The sequence below is a fragment of the Dendrobates tinctorius genome, unplaced genomic scaffold (assembly GCF_039654945.1).
Source record: "Dendrobates tinctorius isolate UK_male_01 unplaced genomic scaffold, ASM3965494v1 ptg000097l, whole genome shotgun sequence".
Lineage (NCBI taxonomy): Eukaryota > Metazoa > Chordata > Amphibia > Anura > Dendrobatidae > Dendrobates > Dendrobates tinctorius.
Window position 1 is genome coordinate 27059839 of NW_027361765.1, and position 18015 is coordinate 27077853.

The 18015-nt window shown below is 40.4% G+C and overlaps 1 protein-coding gene across 3 annotated transcripts in view; it reads right to left on the minus strand.

Annotated features, from left to right (window-relative positions):
• CGNL1 (cingulin like 1) overlaps nt 1–18015 on the minus strand; it is a 160390-nt gene that overhangs the window by 3566 nt on the left and 138809 nt on the right. For all 3 annotated transcript variants that reach the window (XM_073586984.1, XM_073586981.1, XM_073586982.1), the window contains 4 exons: nt 13728–13817; nt 5011–5094; nt 2838–2962; nt 1571–1679 (listed from right to left, as the gene is read on the minus strand). In XM_073586984.1, the coding sequence (XP_073443085.1) occupies nt 1571–1679; nt 2838–2962; nt 5011–5094; nt 13728–13817 (408 nt within the window). The remainder of the gene's footprint in view (nt 1–1570; nt 1680–2837; nt 2963–5010; nt 5095–13727; nt 13818–18015) is intronic.

Sequence of the window (18015 nt, forward strand, 5' to 3'; positions counted from 1 at the left end):
AATTTTTCAGCATAATGAAGGGCCCAGTGTGAGAAATCTGGGTCTCCCTCAGAGGTCATGGGTCTTCCAGCAGGACAATGACCCAAAACACTCTTCATAAAGCACTAGAAAATGGTTTGAGAGAAAGCACTGGAGACTTCTAAGGTGCCCAGCAATGAATCCAGACCTGAATCCCATAGAACACCTGTGGAGAGATCTAAAATGGCAGTTTGGAGAAGGCACCCTTCAAATTTTAGGGACCTGGAGTAGTTTGCCAAAGAAGAATGGTCTAAAATTCCAGCAGAGCATTGTAAGAAACTCATTGATGGTTACCGGAAGTGGTTGGTCGCAGTTATTTTGGCTAAAGGTTGTGCAACCAAGTATTAGGCTGAGGGTGCCAATACTTTTGTCTGGCCCATTTTTGGAGTTTTGTGTGAAATGATCAATGTTTTGCTTTTTGCTTCATTCTCTTTTGTGTTTTTTCATTTAAGACAAATTAAATGAAGATAATAATACCAAAGAATTTGTGATTGCAATCATTTTCAGGAAGAAACTGAGTATTATCTGACAGAATTGCAGGGGTGTCAATACTTTTGGCCACAACTGTATGTGAACAGACCCATAGACTATAATTAGCATGTGTTGTATTTGTTTAAAGCACAATTAGAATACGCATGTGCAACATGGACGTCTGAATGAGGCCGAAGGTTGCAGTAGAAGAAATTTTTAAACACAACTATACTCACCCTCCACAGGTCTAGCGATTCCTCTACGCCACTGCTCTGATTTCTGTAGACTTATCTGAACAGTGCAGGGGCATCTCGACTACAGCACAACTGACCACTGCAGCCAATCACTGCACTCATTAGTTCACACATTCTACATCGGCTGAGTCGCTGAGCCCAGTGAGCGACGTCGGCATTGCAGCCTATGAACAAAGACCAGAGCAGTAGCGGAGAGACATCGATGTTCCTCAGGAGAGTAAGTAAAGTGTTGTTTGTATTTTTTTATAGCTGCGACCCCACAGAAAAAAACATTATCTCGCGTAATTCCTTTACATATTGAAGCTGTACTGATCCATTCCTAATCCTGCAGTTTTCTGAAGGTATTGCAATTACCTCTTCAGAAGCAGTAGGAGACACAGAAAATGGTCAAATGTCTGTGACCCCTTTATTTGGTCCTAATGGTTAGATCCCATCTTTAAAGGGGTATTCCCATCTACACAATCTTATCCAATATGTAGTAAATGTAGTAGCAATAATAATATTAGCATATTCCTCCAATTAGAAATGCAATATAGTTCTTCTGATTTGCTATGTGGCTTATCCCATGTGCAAGGCATTACTGCAGTTTGGTTATCCAGCCAAAAAGTCACTTACTGTTGTTTGCAGAGCAGACAAATCCTGATGGCATGTTTGCAAAAAAAGCCACGCTTTGCTCCCTTTTTTTGCTTTCTAACCTTACAAAAGATATGGGCAGTAACGACACTTCAGATTTAGTAAGAAACAGTAAAGCCATTTTTTAAGATTCTCTTCAATATCTGACATCTAGTTTATAGCTACATTGGACAGAACACACATTTGTGGTCTACCTGATCTTTCTGATCTGTTAACGTGAGATGTTCATCATCGACCTGCAACATTAACTCCTTCACCTTCCTCTCCAGCCTGCGGTTGTTCAGTTGGAGACTTGCCCGGTCCCTGAGGGAAAGGAAAGGACATTGTTTTGAAATTGAATCAGGAAGCGGTGCCAGAGCCTTTCCTACTTTCCCTCAGAATGCTGATGAAACGTACAATGCTGTTAATATTCTACGGATTTACTGCTTGCAGCAAAGAAAGTTTCATGTTCTTTCTATTGTCATTCAGAAAAGCGATAACGTTATTGTCTCCTGCACCAAAATGTCAATAATGGAGTATTTTGTAAATTTATTCTCAAAAGGAAGCATATAGAATGCAAGAACAGGCAAGAGCAGATGGCGATCCAGGTCACCGGCACAAGAAATAAACCTGCCATAGCCAAGTATTCAATGCCAGGCATTCTGGTACAGTATTAGGTTGCTGGTGATGTGATGCTGACATTAGTAGAATACTAATGCTAAGCTTTCAGTAATAATACAATATACCCCTCTTGTAAGAAACTCCTCCTCGGTGTGTTATTGTAATATTGGGATATTGTGCCATGCCTTAGTAGGCAAACATGAAGATGCCTTTTCACGACCGGTCTAAGTTCACCATGTTCAAGTTAACTGTATAGCTAACAGATATACACAGGTTATGAATAGCAAAGGACAAATCATTCCCTGTGACCACAGAGGTCAATTCAGGATGACTTTTCCTTAAAAAAAACAAAAAAAAACCACAACCGGGTCAGCGATAGTATTTAAGTGTATAGTTCTAGTGCCCTTAGGATTTACAGACCAAAAGGAGGCAAAAAATATTAATATTCTAATTGTAAAAAATGTAATCAGGATTCATCTGATTAAAAATAACCCAAATTGAACATTTTGTGCCCAGGTTTAGGATAAATATGGAAAAAGCATATAGTGCCACAATAATAGCCTAAAGGCAACCTGTCAGCATTAAACTTCACACTGACTGGGTCCGCCAAGTATACTTTTGGAGACCACAGGAAGAGAATCTGACCAGCTCTCTTTAAAAATTCTCTTGAGTTTTCAAACAATTACAATGCCAAGGGTCTGGAACAGAGTATGTATATATATGCACATTACCTTTGGTCACAAGAGGTTCAATGACTCATATTTGAAAACAGAGACCAGATACTTATTTTAGCATCATAAGGAATGAAGAGGTTAAACACAATCACACTCCAAGTTGAACTCCACATACAAGTTCCTCTACCTTTCTTCATTTTCCAGGCGTTCTTCCAGCTCTGCTATTCTTCCTTCCATCTGAGCAACAAGCCCTTCTTTATTGGATCGATGTGAGGTTTCAAGATGAGCTATTCTGCTCTTCAGATCTTTGTTCTAGTTTAAAAAATAAAAGGTGCAATGGGTCAAACAATACCCCCCACTAAACATTACTCAAGTCAGAAAAACAAAGCAACATGTTTAAACAAAGGCTACTGAACATTGGAGGAACAATTGTTTTATTCTCTGTCTTTTAGAGTCCTGTGCTATTACACAATCTGTTTACGTCAAAGCGAAATAAAGCAGCATTGAATATTTAAGGTGCTACAGTCATTTCAGAAGAATTTTCAGCAGAATGTCTGTATCGGTCTCTAGCTTTTCCCTCATCTCTCTATAGAACCTTACGAGCAGCAACTGACATCTCATCGCAATTCACAGGTAAAAATCAGTCTTTAGGGAACACAGATTTTCACATCATTGTAAAGCAGATTTCTCTGATAAGGCTGTAGTTGAGGCCGAAGGTGCTGGTCTTGTCCTGCTTGCTGCTCTGCTCAGGCCCAATCCCTCCAGACCCCGGGGGTCAAGAGCTGCTGCTGGTTGTTGTTGCTGGAGGTCTCCAGTGGTAAGAAATCGCCCTGCTCCGTCAATGCATGGGCGTCCGGGCCGGGAGAGGAAGCCGGGGACGGCCTGCTGTCCCAGAACATCGTGGCCTCACAGCCGGAGGAGCTGGTAGTGTAGGAGCCGCTGGGTGCGGGGGACAAGGACAGGGTGTGGTGGCTAAAGTACAGGTTCTATATATATATGTCCCCATGACCCAAAGAGGAGTAGATGAGAATGGAGGTCGTTAATTGAATAGAAAGTGTCATTAAAGAGTTTTGGCCAAGTGCAGATGTTCAGATATTTGGGTGTTTCATTAGAAACCAGCGTTGCTGATCGCTGGCCTCTCGCTGCCACATGCAGCGATGCATGCTGGGCAGTGGGAGACCAGCGATCGAAAAATGGCCCAGGCCGCTCAAGCACGATCAGCGATAACCGGCAGGGGGGCCGGTCGCTGATCCCCATCACACACAGCGATCTCGCCGGCGAGATCGCTGATGTGTCACAAAATGTGACGGGACCCTTCTTTTTTTGCAAGCTGAACATTCCCAGCTCCTTTAACCATTTCTTGTAGAACATACTTTGCTGTCTGCTCACTATTCTGGTCACTCTTCTCTGAACTTGCTCTACTTTTTGAATGTCTTTGTAAATGTGGTGCCCAAAACTGGACACAGTATTCCAGATGATGTCTGGGATCCCTCTCTATTAGCAGGAGGGCTGCTAATGCAACACATCCATGTGCACACTTCCTGCAGCATGACAATAGTTCCAAAATGACCAAACCAGAGGTACCATATTCTCCCCTATAAGCATTGCCTCTATTAATACAACATTTTGTTGTCCCATTGACTCAATATGAAAGGGAGACACACATTAGTAGATTGTAGTCCTACAGTAGTTTACTGTGTTACAACTTCATAACAGTACTATAAATAGGTGAATGATAAATTAAATTTGTGATTTGCTCTACTATATCTTCCTTTACATTTGGGAAGCTAGATCTTGCCCTCATGGTATCAACCAATTGCCAGGTTTTCCAAAACTTGGACTTGATCACCATGGTTGCATTGATTTAAAATCACTTAACATTGTTTGAATTAAAGGAGTTACGGATTTTAAGAAAAATAATAATAAAAAAATAATGTGGTACTCTGCTTGTGTTCAACACAAGACCGTTTCCTGGGTAAGAAAATCACCAGAGCTGTGAATAAGGCTGATTGACTCATTTTAATAGCTAAGCTATTTGCCTTTTACATGATGGCTATGGAAGTAGTAAATCTTGGTATTTTACACACATTTTAAAAATATTTATTTAAACTGGGAACCCCTTAAAAAATTATATGAATCAAATTTTGCTTAAATAATAAATGTCAAAGTTTACTCTTAATGGCTTCTAATCAGATTGCTGAAAAATACTATTTAAAGCTACAAAAGGTCAATTACACATGAATATCAATGTCTGAACATTCAGTATATGACAAGACATATAAATGAAGATTATGGTAGTTCTAAATGGGCCATGGTTACTTTGGGTAGAAACCTTACAATAGAGGTCACCTTTTCATTACCTGTCTCTCCAAAGACATTTTATCACACTCCAGATCTTGCCTTGCAGCACGTTCTTGAAGTAGTTCACCCCTCATTTGTTCGATCTGTCATAGAAAATATAGAAGAATAAGTATTTTCTTACAGCTATAAATCATTAAAAAAAAAAAAAAAAAAAAAAGAAGATTGCAAGAAGCAACACAACCGCATTAGTAACTATGTTAGTTGACCCCGGGTTTCATTTAATGTTTGCAAGAATCCTAATAATATAATATTGATATTTACTGTACTTTGCCATGTTCAGAGAAGCACTATAGTGACCTGTGTGAGTTGCCATAGGCTGTGTGTACTAATGGAGCTCAAGCCCATAGACCTCAATGAAGCTGAGTGGCAATTCCAAACACAGACGGTGTGGTGCGGTTTTTAGGAGCATGCAGCTCTAGGGGCACCTTGGGTTTAAACCGGATTAATCCGGAATCTGTGTAACAGGATCATCAAAAAAATAAACCGGTTAGGAGGAAAAACTTTGGTAAATTACAAAATATGTATTAAGGAAATGTAATTATTTTAAATAGTTTTTGCAATAAGATCAATAAGTAAAAGATCATTTGGTGAATGCACAGTTTCTATATAACATCCTTCAGGAATTACTGCAATCTTCCTAATGACTTCATAAACAGGAAAAAAAAATGGCCTCTCATTCCATAGAAATGAGGTCACGTTAGACTGACTCACATGGGCTTACTTCTAATGAGAGCAAATGACTATTCAAATCCTTCTGATTGCACCGTACTACACTGCCACAGGTGTTATACGCACTTCTGTTGAAGCGACTTTCCTAGTAAGATCACTGTGGGAAGAACAATTCCAGGCCTTTCACAATAACACAGCATTTTCTGGCCAATACCAGAACTGCATGCAAAAACAAACAAACAAAAAATTTAAAGTGGTAAAGGGAGAGTAGAATTAAAGTCAGAAAGTTTTTATTTTATCCAGAAATGCCATTTTTGTCATTAGGTTATGTCGTCTAGGATGGCAGATCAGCACCAATAATCACCAGAGGAAGCGACAGCAAGTTGTTTCCCCTACACAACTTGTCCAAAATCCATCATATATAGGTGTTTATAGATCTAAAGTTGTCCAGACTTGCCGACATAGACCAACCATTGAATATGTATGGGGGCCTCTGATAATGTTGGAGAAGAGGAGAAAGGGAGTCTGAATTCAATGCAGAACCCTTTTGTTCTCTGGTAGATGAGCCATTGACATATCTCCACTAAATAAAAACAAAAGAACATTTGCATGTACAAATGAGTTGAGATGTAGCCATCATCTGATAGCTTTCGAATGTATATTGTCAGCTTAATGGGGTTGTCCACTGCTAGGAAAACCCCTTGTAAAACTAAATGTCCGTCTTCGATAAAATAATAAATCCTACTCATTCTGCTGGGTAAGAAAGCGGAGATCTATCTGTGGTCCTCTTATGTCCCCCCACCCCACTCAATAGACACGATTACAAGTAACACTCTAGCTTTTAGAAGAGACCTCATCCCCAAATAGACTACCGCAATGTTTGTTTCTAGATAACATCCCTTTAAAAATTATCCCTTGGCTTACGGACTCGAGTTGTGTTGATGCATATAATTTGTGGGAAACCCTACCTAATACGCCTATCTCGCATCTTCTCTCTAATCAAATTCAGCATGAGGATATGTGGCCACAGATGGCTAATAAACGGCCGCTTGACTTTCTACAAAAATACCTTACAACATGTCGTCTCAAAATTCAAGTCCGAAGTCTTACATAACACTGATTGGCTCTGGCTGGAACTTTTTCTTAGGTTAAAATTCCTTCCTCCTAAACTTATCTCTAAACTATACGTCAACCTTATTTCTCCCTTCGCGCATTTCAAACTAATCTTTCTATCCTCATGGGAAACAGAAGTTAAATTGTCCTTGTTTCCTCGTGAGGCTAAACAGATTTTGGGTAATTCTCACGGTTTTTCCAGATGCGTTTTGCTACAGGAAAATGCTTTTAAAATTCTTTCACGCTGGTATAGAACCCCTGAAAGACTCCATCACTTAGGCCTTTCTGCTTCCCCTCTCTGTTGGAGATGTTTGGGTTCGGTTGGTTCTTTCTTCCACATCTTCTGGCAGTGTCCAAAAATTGCTACTTACTGGGACGAAATATTTAAATACCTTCGCCAGTTGGGTTTAATAAAAGTTTTTTTTTAACTCCCCAAGAAGTTCTACTGTCTCTTCCCACTAAGTCATATAACCCTAAGAAACACGAATTGCTCCCTCTATTGGTGGCCGCAGCTAAACATCTGATCTCACTACATTGGAGACAAACGTCCCCTCCTTCATTGAGTGAATGGATAACTAAAGTCCATGATATTCATAGGATGGAAGAGTTGTCCAGTTGGGACTCACGTACACATGACAAATACCTTACTATATGGCTTCCCTGGCTACGCTTTACTTCTGCGCCCACATGATTCTTTCGACCCTCCCCCATTAATATAATTATACATGTCTTCTTGGGTTGCACTAAGCCGCAGTGTATGGACCCGGACTCTTAGTTTAATTATGTTGCTCAGTTTAGCTTTCCCGTCTCTTTGCTTACTTGTCTTGTTTTTAACTTGGATTTCATTGCCTCATATGACCTAATATGTCTCGACTCTCTAATTTGCTCTGGTTCCCGGGATTACATTCCCCGGAGCTAGTGTTCTAAGATTTTTTGACCAGTTCTATATACCTGACAGTTGTACTGTTTTTGATACACCAAGTTATTGACTTGCATCTGTTGTTACTTTAACTCATTGGGGGTTTTGAGAAGCCCTCTGATCTATTATTATGTCTTGTCTCAGATGTAGGTCCTTGTTGTTTTATTTGTTTCTTGTATTCTGAAAAATCTAAATAAAGATTTAAATTAAAAAAAAAAAAAAAAAAAAATCCTATACTCACCTCCCGTGCCGGCTCCGTCCAGCGTTTGTCGGCACTCGTTCTGCCTGGGGCTGTAATGCGGCGTTATGGCACGTGTTGCCCAGCACCCAATCAGGGCTGGCGTCACTGTCTTCGCCTTCGTGTAGGGTCCTAGCAGGTTCGCAGGATACAGTGACGAGACACGAGACGGAGTGTGGTTTGTGGAATAAACTTTTATAAAACTGTAGCCGCGGGGCTATATTGAGCTAACAACAAATGTAAACAACAATCAGTCCACGCAGGGACTTAACAACCCTACCAACACTTTTCTTATGGTGCATGCGACTAACCAGGTTTGCCCGGTTGCTATAGGCCACGTATGACCAAACTGGGGGTCCTTATCTCATATAGTACACTTATCTTTCCAGGGGTCTGTCCAGATCACAGGCGTGGCCGCGTAGAGATCGCTGATGCGGTTGCCTTGACGCCTCGATATTCTGGGGTGAAACTGGGTTCGACAGACCCTTTGAAAAAGCGATGCCGGTGGGGCGCAACGGGCCCTGAAGAAAACAATGACTGTGGGGCGCAACAGGCCCTGAAGAAAACGATGACGGTGGGGCGCAACGGGCCCTGAAGAAAACGATGATGGTGGGGCGCAACAGGCCTTGAAGAAACGATGACGGTGGGGCACAACAGGCCCTGAAGAAACTGTGCCGATGGGTGCAACAGGTGTCCCCTTGCGACTCTAGTCTCACAGCAGAGTCATAACGCAGTCTCTAAATATAACCGTTCACCAAACTCTGCTCAGGGTCCCTTAGCAACCCAGACGGGGGCCCCTACTGCCGCCTGTAGTGAGGTGGCGCCCCCTGGGGCAGGTGATGACAGGGCCGCAGCTGTGGGAGAAGGCAGGGGGGCAGTGTCCTGACCGCTGTAAAGAAATGGTCTCTAGTCGCAGCGGTCAGTGGAGGTCGTGAACTTATCACAGCAGGGAGGGAAACAGTGGGGGCGGCTGTATGCGTCCATATGAGGGGAGCGGCCACCGATGCAAGGCTCTCACGTGTCACTAGTCGGTAAGTCCGCAGCTTTCCTTTCACAGGGGCCTGTCGGTTTCTCCACATCACACCGTTCGCTCCCTCGGTCCCCTCTGTCTCACCCGACTTCTTGTCTGTTGTCTGGCTCTCTCTCAACTGCCACTTCAGCGCGCCCCCTGCTCCTGTTAAGCTTGCCCCGCCCCCTGTTTCCCTGACAACTTCAGTCAAGTCTTTTCTTTTACTGTCCTCCCAGCATCGTTCCCTCAGGAACCCTGATGGCGGACCCCTGGGCACCTGCCCCTTCACTGTCTGGGAGTCCTCTTCCCCACATTCGTACGGACTGAACATGAATCGGAAGTCCAGGCTGCAGCTCATCTGGGGCTTCCTTTTTAGGTTTAGTTTGTGTGAAGGCGGAGACAGTGACGTCAGTGCTGATTGGGTGTCGGGCAACACGTGTCATAACGCCGCATAACTGCTCCAGGCCGAACGAGTGCCGACACCATGGAACAGAGCCAGGACGGGGGGCGAGAATATGCTTTATTTTTTTTATCAGGGCTCAACATTAAGTCTAAGAAAGAGTAGTTCTAGTAGTGGACAACCCTTTTAAGGTAGGACAATGGTAAAGGCAAAGCTTTATTGTCTTTTCCCCGTTCTTTTGTATTACTACAGTACTACAGTTTGCTTTCAGCTTTATAGCCAAGTAATTTTAGACTGAATGCTCAGTATACATTGTAGCCTTCTATATGAGGTTTTCGGGCAATGTATACTTAGTATTAAAGAGGTTGTCCACTACAATGTGTAGTGGGCAGATCAATTTAAACATTGGAAATAAGGTTTTCTTCAAATACCTTGTGTTTTTAAATGTGCCCCCTGCCTGCTGCTGCCTCTGATGTCCGGTGATGACACATCAACTTCCGGCACTGGAAGCTGACCCGACATCACCAAGGGGGAACCCAGTCTCCCTGAGTGATTGGGCTGTGGGCGGTACTTCACAACCTGTCACAGCCCAGCCCAGCATTGCGCATGCTCTCTCTTGCACTGCTTTCATTAACAGAGTGATTGCAAGCCCATGTGATGCTAAGCAGTGTATCTCACACGGAGCATACCTATTCAAGTCAATGGGTGAGTGCAAAACATCAGATTGCACTCGGATATCATCATTAGTCAGAAAATAACCAATGTGTGTGCATGAGATTTCTGAAATCTCATAGCTTTTGCTGAAACTGTAAAAAGGCAGTTATCAATTTGCACAAAAAAGCAGCAAAAAAGCAATATGTGAACATAGCCTGAAAATACATGTTTTTGTTACACATTGACATGCTGCAGAACTTAATACCTAAAGCCAAAGAGTGTAGCGTATAAGAAAAAAAAAAGCATAGTAGGCTTGAGATTTATACAAGTCTCATCCACTGAGCTTCAGCAGTAATACATTGTGGTTTTCCACATAATATGCAGTAGAAATGGCTTCATATATATGAAAGCCACCTTCTGCCTTGGCAACCCATCGGCACCCCACCAAATTGGAGACCTTTTAAGCACCACTGTTAATGTTTGACAGCGGCATTGAACAGGTTAAGCAGGAGCGATCAGAACAAGTTCTGATTTCATCAGTTCCTTTCGGGTGTCACCCATTTACTGTAGCCAGCTACTATAAAAAATTGAAACCTCTTTAGCTATTGCACATGGTCACCCTACCAGTACAGCGTCCTTCACCAAAACGTTAAATGTGGTAACATTTTTAATGAAACAATTCCAACAATTAACTGCTACTCGTATCTACGTCTACATTTTTAAACATTCAGGAAAAACCAGTAAATATTCTTATAGACCATAAAAAGTGTTGACTGGTACCTGCACCATGCGTCTTAATGCTCTAATGGAGAGGTCATTTGTGAAGTATGTTTTCAAATGGAAAACAAGGAGAAAAAAAATCATCCATTATAAAACGTAAAAGGAAACATTACAAGTCATTTCCAATATGCTGTACATACACTGCGACCACCTGCACACTATACTTGGCATTGCATTTCTACGATATTGGATGTACAGGCTTGTAGCTGGCAGATTCTCAAATGTATAGAAACAAAATTTGCTAAAACTTTTTTGAAAAAATAAAGAAAAAATAAAACCAGCGAAAGATCTCGTTCAGACACTGATGCTGTTATTTAACTCTCCTCGTTTGCTTAAAGCATTGTATTTTCTTCCAACGAGGGAATTTTAATGCTGGCGCTAATTGGGGCTAGTGGAGTAGTGGGTTCCTTTGGCTGTAAAGCTGTTCATTTTTAATGCACCATTTTCATCCTCAGCGGAACAACAAACACGGCACATCTCAGCAGAAGTTATCACAGCTGGGTTTAGGGAGTACTGAAAACAAAGCATTTTCTATGAGCCATAACACCCCTCTGAGGAACGGCATGGATTTAATAAACAGAGCCCATGTTTATGCGAGACGTGGTATTACGAACAGCTGGTTATCATCGTCTTGTTAATGAAACTGCACAATTTCATTTCTTCTCAATTATTGATACCAGAGAGCCGGGAACCATTGCTTCATGTCTTTTTAAGCCAGTCTGTAATCTACGTTCTCATAAATAGTGTGTGTCATGTAAGCCCGCGCCGAGGTGGAGGGGGAGAGCAAGCAGTTACAGTAATGAGGTGCATATTCTATTTCTCCAGACAAATGACTCCAAGGAAGAGGTAAAGTGAAAGGCACTTAACGTCACTTCATTCACGGGAAGAGAGGACTCCTTTCTACAGTCTGAATGACTGGCTTCATACACCTGGAGCACAGAGCAGAACAGGTGTTGGGAAACCATGCGGGAATGCTGCTCAGAAAAGGAAACAAAAATTGACTAGCAAAGCCACAGTAACCTTACCCTGCCATATTTACACTGAAACCATAGAAACGCTGCGCTCTCCCACGGTTCCAGGGATGAAATCCACGGCCAGAAGGTTCTCATTTATATCTCTCCACCCCCTTCATTTCGGAGACATTTTACAATTAACTTCTTTCCTGTTAGTGGGGTCCCTATAGCCCCATTTTGGAGCAAGCTGCAGTCCCCTTCTGAGCTGTAGGACAAGGCTTATAATTGAAACACTAAACTTTGGTTTTAAAAAACCTAAATTTGGCAAACATATATACTTTTCATCTATGCAAGCATGCAATGTAAACTATAACATATCATCATCAGGGTTGCCAACTTTACTTTTTATTTTTTTCTGTACGGCTTATTAAAAAAAAAAATAAAAAAAAAAAAAATCAGACAGACAATATTTTTAACAAACACTTTGGAAACCATAATAAATCATTATGAATATAAAGTGATAAAGGTCTATAGCCCATGCTTCTGATATGAAGACATCAGCTGCATTAAATTGTAAACTGTAAAATGGTAATTACAGTGAAAATAGGTATATGCTGCTACAGCTTAAAAAAAATAAAAATCAGCCGCCTTAAATTTTTTTATGAACAAGGCAAAAGAAAAAGTGACCAATTTTTACGGACTGTCATGGAATTTATGAACAGTTGACCACCCTGATTATCAAAACCTAAAGCTCAAAACTTCAAATACACAATCACATTTTTATATCTATTCTTTGCATTATATGAACTAAATTATCAGCCTACAGAAGACAATTGTGCAGCTAAATTTGTCAAGAATAGGGGATGCACAGACCCATGGAAGTTCGAGTCCAGTTGAACTTGGGGTCAATTTTGGGTACCCAAACTGAACTTTGACCTCGACACCCATATAAAAGTAATTGGGGACCCGAACTTGACCCTGGATCCGAACTCCATATAAAAGGGGACCTGAACTTTGGTGCTGTAAAATTGGTTGTAAATTGGTTATAGTATGGGCTAGTGGGGCAGCAAAAGGAAGCAAAATGTAAGACAGAACAATTACTCTGCAATAAAATGTGGATAAGGAAATGACTTAGAATAAAAAAAATAAAATAATCCTAAACCAGGAGGCGGAGGTCCAAGTGGAGCAGTGCCTTGTGCACCAGGGCAATTGGGAAGAGCCGAATCTAAGCACAAGAAGTGGCTGGTCTTATTAGGCTGAGAAGGGGCCAATATCCATGGCACTTCCCAGCCTATTAATATCAACCCTAAGTAGTCTATAAGTAGACTTAGCTGTTTGCTTTGCCTTAGCTGGTCATTAAAAATAGGGAGTATCCCATGTCATTTTATTTGGGTCCCCCCATTTTTAATAAACAGCGAAGGCAAAACAGGCAGCTGCGGGATAATATTAATAGGCTGGGATGGTCCAGTGATATTGGCCCTTTCCCAGAATAATAAGATAAGACAAGCTCATAGCGGTGTGCTTTCCCTTGGCTGGTCATACAAATAGGGGGACCACGCAACATTTTTTATTTTTTTTTTAAATGATTTATTTTACACTGTCAGGCCAGGTCACGTTGTGTGCAGCCAAGCACAGTCATGCCATTAATTGGCATGGCTGTGATATGGTCAAAAATGCTCACAGCCTTAAAGCTTGTTGACTGCCTGCACTGCAACCTTTCAACAAGCTCTAATAGGCTGCCAAATCTGAACAGTAACATGAATGTACAGTAAGAAGTTCTTGTCCGGTACAAACCTCAAACTTTACAGTTGGGGTTCACTCATCCCTAGTCTAGATGATCCAGCCATTGAAAGTAAATGCACCAGTCTCATCAGGCCTACAAGTTCTATTTAACAACGTATACAATTTGAATTGTGAAATCTGGTCATAGATCTGTTTTAAAGGGAAACTACATTGTATTTACAGTCTACAGAAAACAAACCTGCTCTCTGCATCGAGTTATTCTTTCAAGCAACAAGTCTGAATTGTTCTTCTCTTCATCGAGTTCCAAGTCTAACTGGGCAATCTTGTCCTAAAAACAAAGCAGATTTATATATACTGTATATATATAGCACCCTACATAATTAATCCAATAAAGAATGAAGAGAATAATTAACAAAAATGGTTGGCAAAGTGTTGAGTGACTTTATGATCTATGATGTCATCTGCCATTTCAGTGAATACAAATTTACCATTTGATCTGATGAGTCCTGTCCTGCAGGTGGGATCAAAGGAACAATTGAGAGTTTGTCTTATTTTTAAGCCAGGTTTAAAGGAATGAATGAAAGATGGACAGATCTAGTTTCTATTAACAAGGTTTTGGTTTCACTTTTTATACTGCAATCAACAAAAGTAAATATCTACAGTGCACTAATCTGAGTACAGCAATATATCTTATTGTCCTGCAGTGTACTTCCATAGATGGTATATGAAGCTTACTAATGTAATGTATATTTGAGAAGAGAGATTTGTGAAGAAACTTTTTTGTGCTAGTGAACTTTATGATTGATATTTACTTGAAACATAAAATAGACAGAATCCTAGTTTGACCAATTGACCTCTATCCTAACCACGTCATAGCCATGCATACTCAGCAGTAGTGTAGTTACCAGGGGGGCCGAGGGTGTCGTCACCCTGGACCCTGCAATCTGAGGGGCTGACCCAGAGCTATGATAACATCAGAGCAAATGTGAGGGCCATTATATAGCATGGCATCTAATGTGGAGGCCATTATATAGCATGGTAGCTAATGTAAAGGCGATTATAAAGTTTGGGGCCTATGGTTGGGGCCATCATTTTAGCCTCAGAGACTGGGAGTTCTGTGGAAACTAGGTAAGAATACAAGGAGAGAACAAGGGAAAGGACACCATTGTAGGCATTTACTACAGGCCGCCTGTGCAAGCTGAAGATATGGATGAACGCTATATCCATCAAATGGCCAAGTTCTCCAAAAAAATATGACAATGGCCATGGGAGATTTCAACTATCCAGACATTTGTTGGGAATCTCTCTCACACAAAACTAACAGGTCAAGCAAATTCTTATCCTCTCTAGCTGACAACTTTATCTTCCAAAAGGTAGGAGAGAAAACGAGGGGATCTGCTACCTTGGATCTAATCCTTATAAACAAGGAGGAAATGATTGAGGCGGTAAGAGTGGCTGGACCATAGGAGGTAGCGACCATGCTATGTTAGAATTTTGGATAACTAAAGGAGGAAGACCTGTGAAGTCTCAAGACTTCAAGGTTAGATTTCAGAAAGGCAGATTTTAAGGGACTCAAAGAGAATCAGAGGGATCCAATGGCTGGATATCCTTAAAGGCAAAAATGTTCAGGAAGGATGGGAAATTTTGAAAAATGAGATTCTCAAAGCACAATCGTTAACAATTCCGAAAAGAGGGAAGAATAGGAAGCATTTAAGGAAACCAGGATGAACGAACACAGATCTTAAACACATGCTAAAAAGAAAGAAAGAAATGTTGATCAAATGGAAAGAGGAAGGCATATCTAAAGAAGAATATAATGCTGTCTGCAGAACCTGCAAGGCACAAGTCAGATTACTAATGCGGACAATGAATTAAGGCTTGCAAGAGACGTCAAAAAGCAATAATAAAGGGTTTTGGGGATATGTCAAAAGTAAAAGAAAAGTCAAAGGTGTGATAGGATTTTTACAGGATGAAAATGATGAAATGGTAAGAATGGATGTTGAGAAGGCCGAACTTTTAAATTCCTATTTTGCTTCTGTTTTCTCTTAGAAAGGAAATGCAACATCACCCGATCTTCACTTTCCTACTAAAGGAATAGAATAATCTAGGATATCTAGAAACAGAAAGATAGTGAGGAAACACTTAACTAACCTAAATGAATTCAAGTCTCCAGGTCGAGATGAATTACACCCCAGAGTACTAAAGGAGATAGCAGAAGAAATTTTTTAATCACTCTCCATAATCTTTGAAAATTCTTGGAGAACAGGAGAGGACCCAAAAGACTGGAGAAGAGCAAATGTTCCTATCTTCCAAAAGGGGAAGAAAGTGGGCTCAGGGAACTATAGGCCAGTAAGTCTGACTTCTATACCAGGAGAGATCTTAATTATTAAACAACATGTATGCAAGTGCCTGGATTAGAATGAAGTGATTAATCAAAGTCAGCATGTGTTTGTAACTAATAAGTCATGTCAGACTAACTTCCCTCTATGACAGAATCACTGACTGGGTGGATCAGGGAAATGTTGCAAATATATTATATCTTAACTTCAGCAAAGCATTTGACAAACTATCTCACACAATCCTTATTGAAAAAATGACTAAGTATGGAATGGGGAGAAATCAATATAAGAAAGTCCTTACAATATCATATGGTTCTAAACAGATCAAAACAACAATGTGAATCCAGACAATCACCATCGTCCAGAGCACAAAACATGAACCATGAAAGCAATTGGTTACGTTTAAAATAATTTTTATTAATTATTATTAAAAGTTAATGAACCAATTTAACAGCAAAAAGTCATATATCAGGTGCCTCTAAATTTAAAGGAAACAGAACCACCATAAAGACCATACCATAAAGATGAATAGACCATCCAATATAGATTACATAGAAAAAAACCTTTTTGTACTATAGTTGAGAAAGGTAATTAAATTAATAATTTATCTTCATATTGGATATCTTTCAAAGACCTATGTATAGATGAAATCACAAATCAATGTGCAAAGTACATATAAATTGTCTTTTTGGGCTAAGAATTATCACTCAAGAACATCTACTATAAAAGAAATATATGCACAAAATCCCTAAAGATAAAGTTTTACCTGTTAGGAAGAAAAAAGCAGGCAGAGAATATAAGGTCACAATAGAGATATCTAATAAGCCAAATATAAGCGCTATTACATAAGATCCCCTATTAACAATTGTAAAAGAGTATACACAAATTATCCGTATCAAAATAAATGTAAATGGAAAGTGGATACAGTGACTCTCTATGGGGAACAAAGTATAAGCGCTATTGCACAGAGTGTATACAATTGATCTCTATGGAAAACAAAGTGTGAGCGCTATTACACAGAGTGTATACAATGAATATCTATGAGGAATAGATATAAGCGCTATTGCACAGAGTGTATAAAATAAATCTCTATAAAAAACAGAGTATAAGCGCTATTGCACAGAGTGTATACAATGGATCTCTATGGGGAAAAGATTGTGAGCGCTATTGCACAAAATTGTATATAATGAATCTCTATAAACAACAGAGTATAAGCGCTATTGCACAGAGTGTATATAATGGATCTCTATGGGGAACAAAGTGTGAGTGCTATTGCACAGAGTGTATACAATGGATCTCTATGGGGAACAAAGTGTGAGCGCTATTGCACAGTGTATACAATGGATCTCTATGGGGAACAAAGTGTGAGTGCTATTGCACAAAGTGTATACAATGGATCTCTATGAGGAACAGAGTATAAGCACTATTGCACAGAGTGTATACAATGGATCTCTATGGGAAACAGAGTATGAGCGCTATTGCACAGAGTGTATACAATGGATCTCTATGAGGAACAGAGTATAAGCGCTATTGCACAGAGTGTATACAATGGATCTCTATGGGGAACAAAGTGTGAGCGCTATTGCACAGAGTGTATACAATGGATCTCTATGGGAAACAGAGTATGAGCGCTATTGCACAGAGTGTATACAATGAATCTCTATGAGGAACAAAATATAAGCGCTATTGCACAAAGTGTATAAAATAAATCTCTATAAACAACAGAATATAAGCGCTATTGCACAGAGTGTATATAATGGATCTCTATGGGGAACAGAGTGATCGCTATTGCAGAATGTATACAATGAATCTCTGTGAGGAACAGAGTGTAAGCGCTATTGCACAGAGTGCATACAATAACCTTCTATAGGGAACAGAGTGTAAGTACTAATGCACATCAATAAGTTCAGAAGTTTCTCTACTAAGCATAAATGAGAGAGATAACAATATTATAATTACCTAGGCCAAAAAATAATAAAGTGCAGAGTGCTGGTGGCATCTTTTCCTCACCCCAACACACGTTTCGTCATTTCTTCCTCAGGGGGCGTGTATAGACGCCCCCTGAGGAAGAAATGACAAAATGTGCGTTCGGGTGAGGAAAAGACGCCACCAGCACTAGCGCTTACACTCTGTTTTACATAGAGATTTATTTTACATACTCTGTGCAATAGCGCTTACACTCTGTTC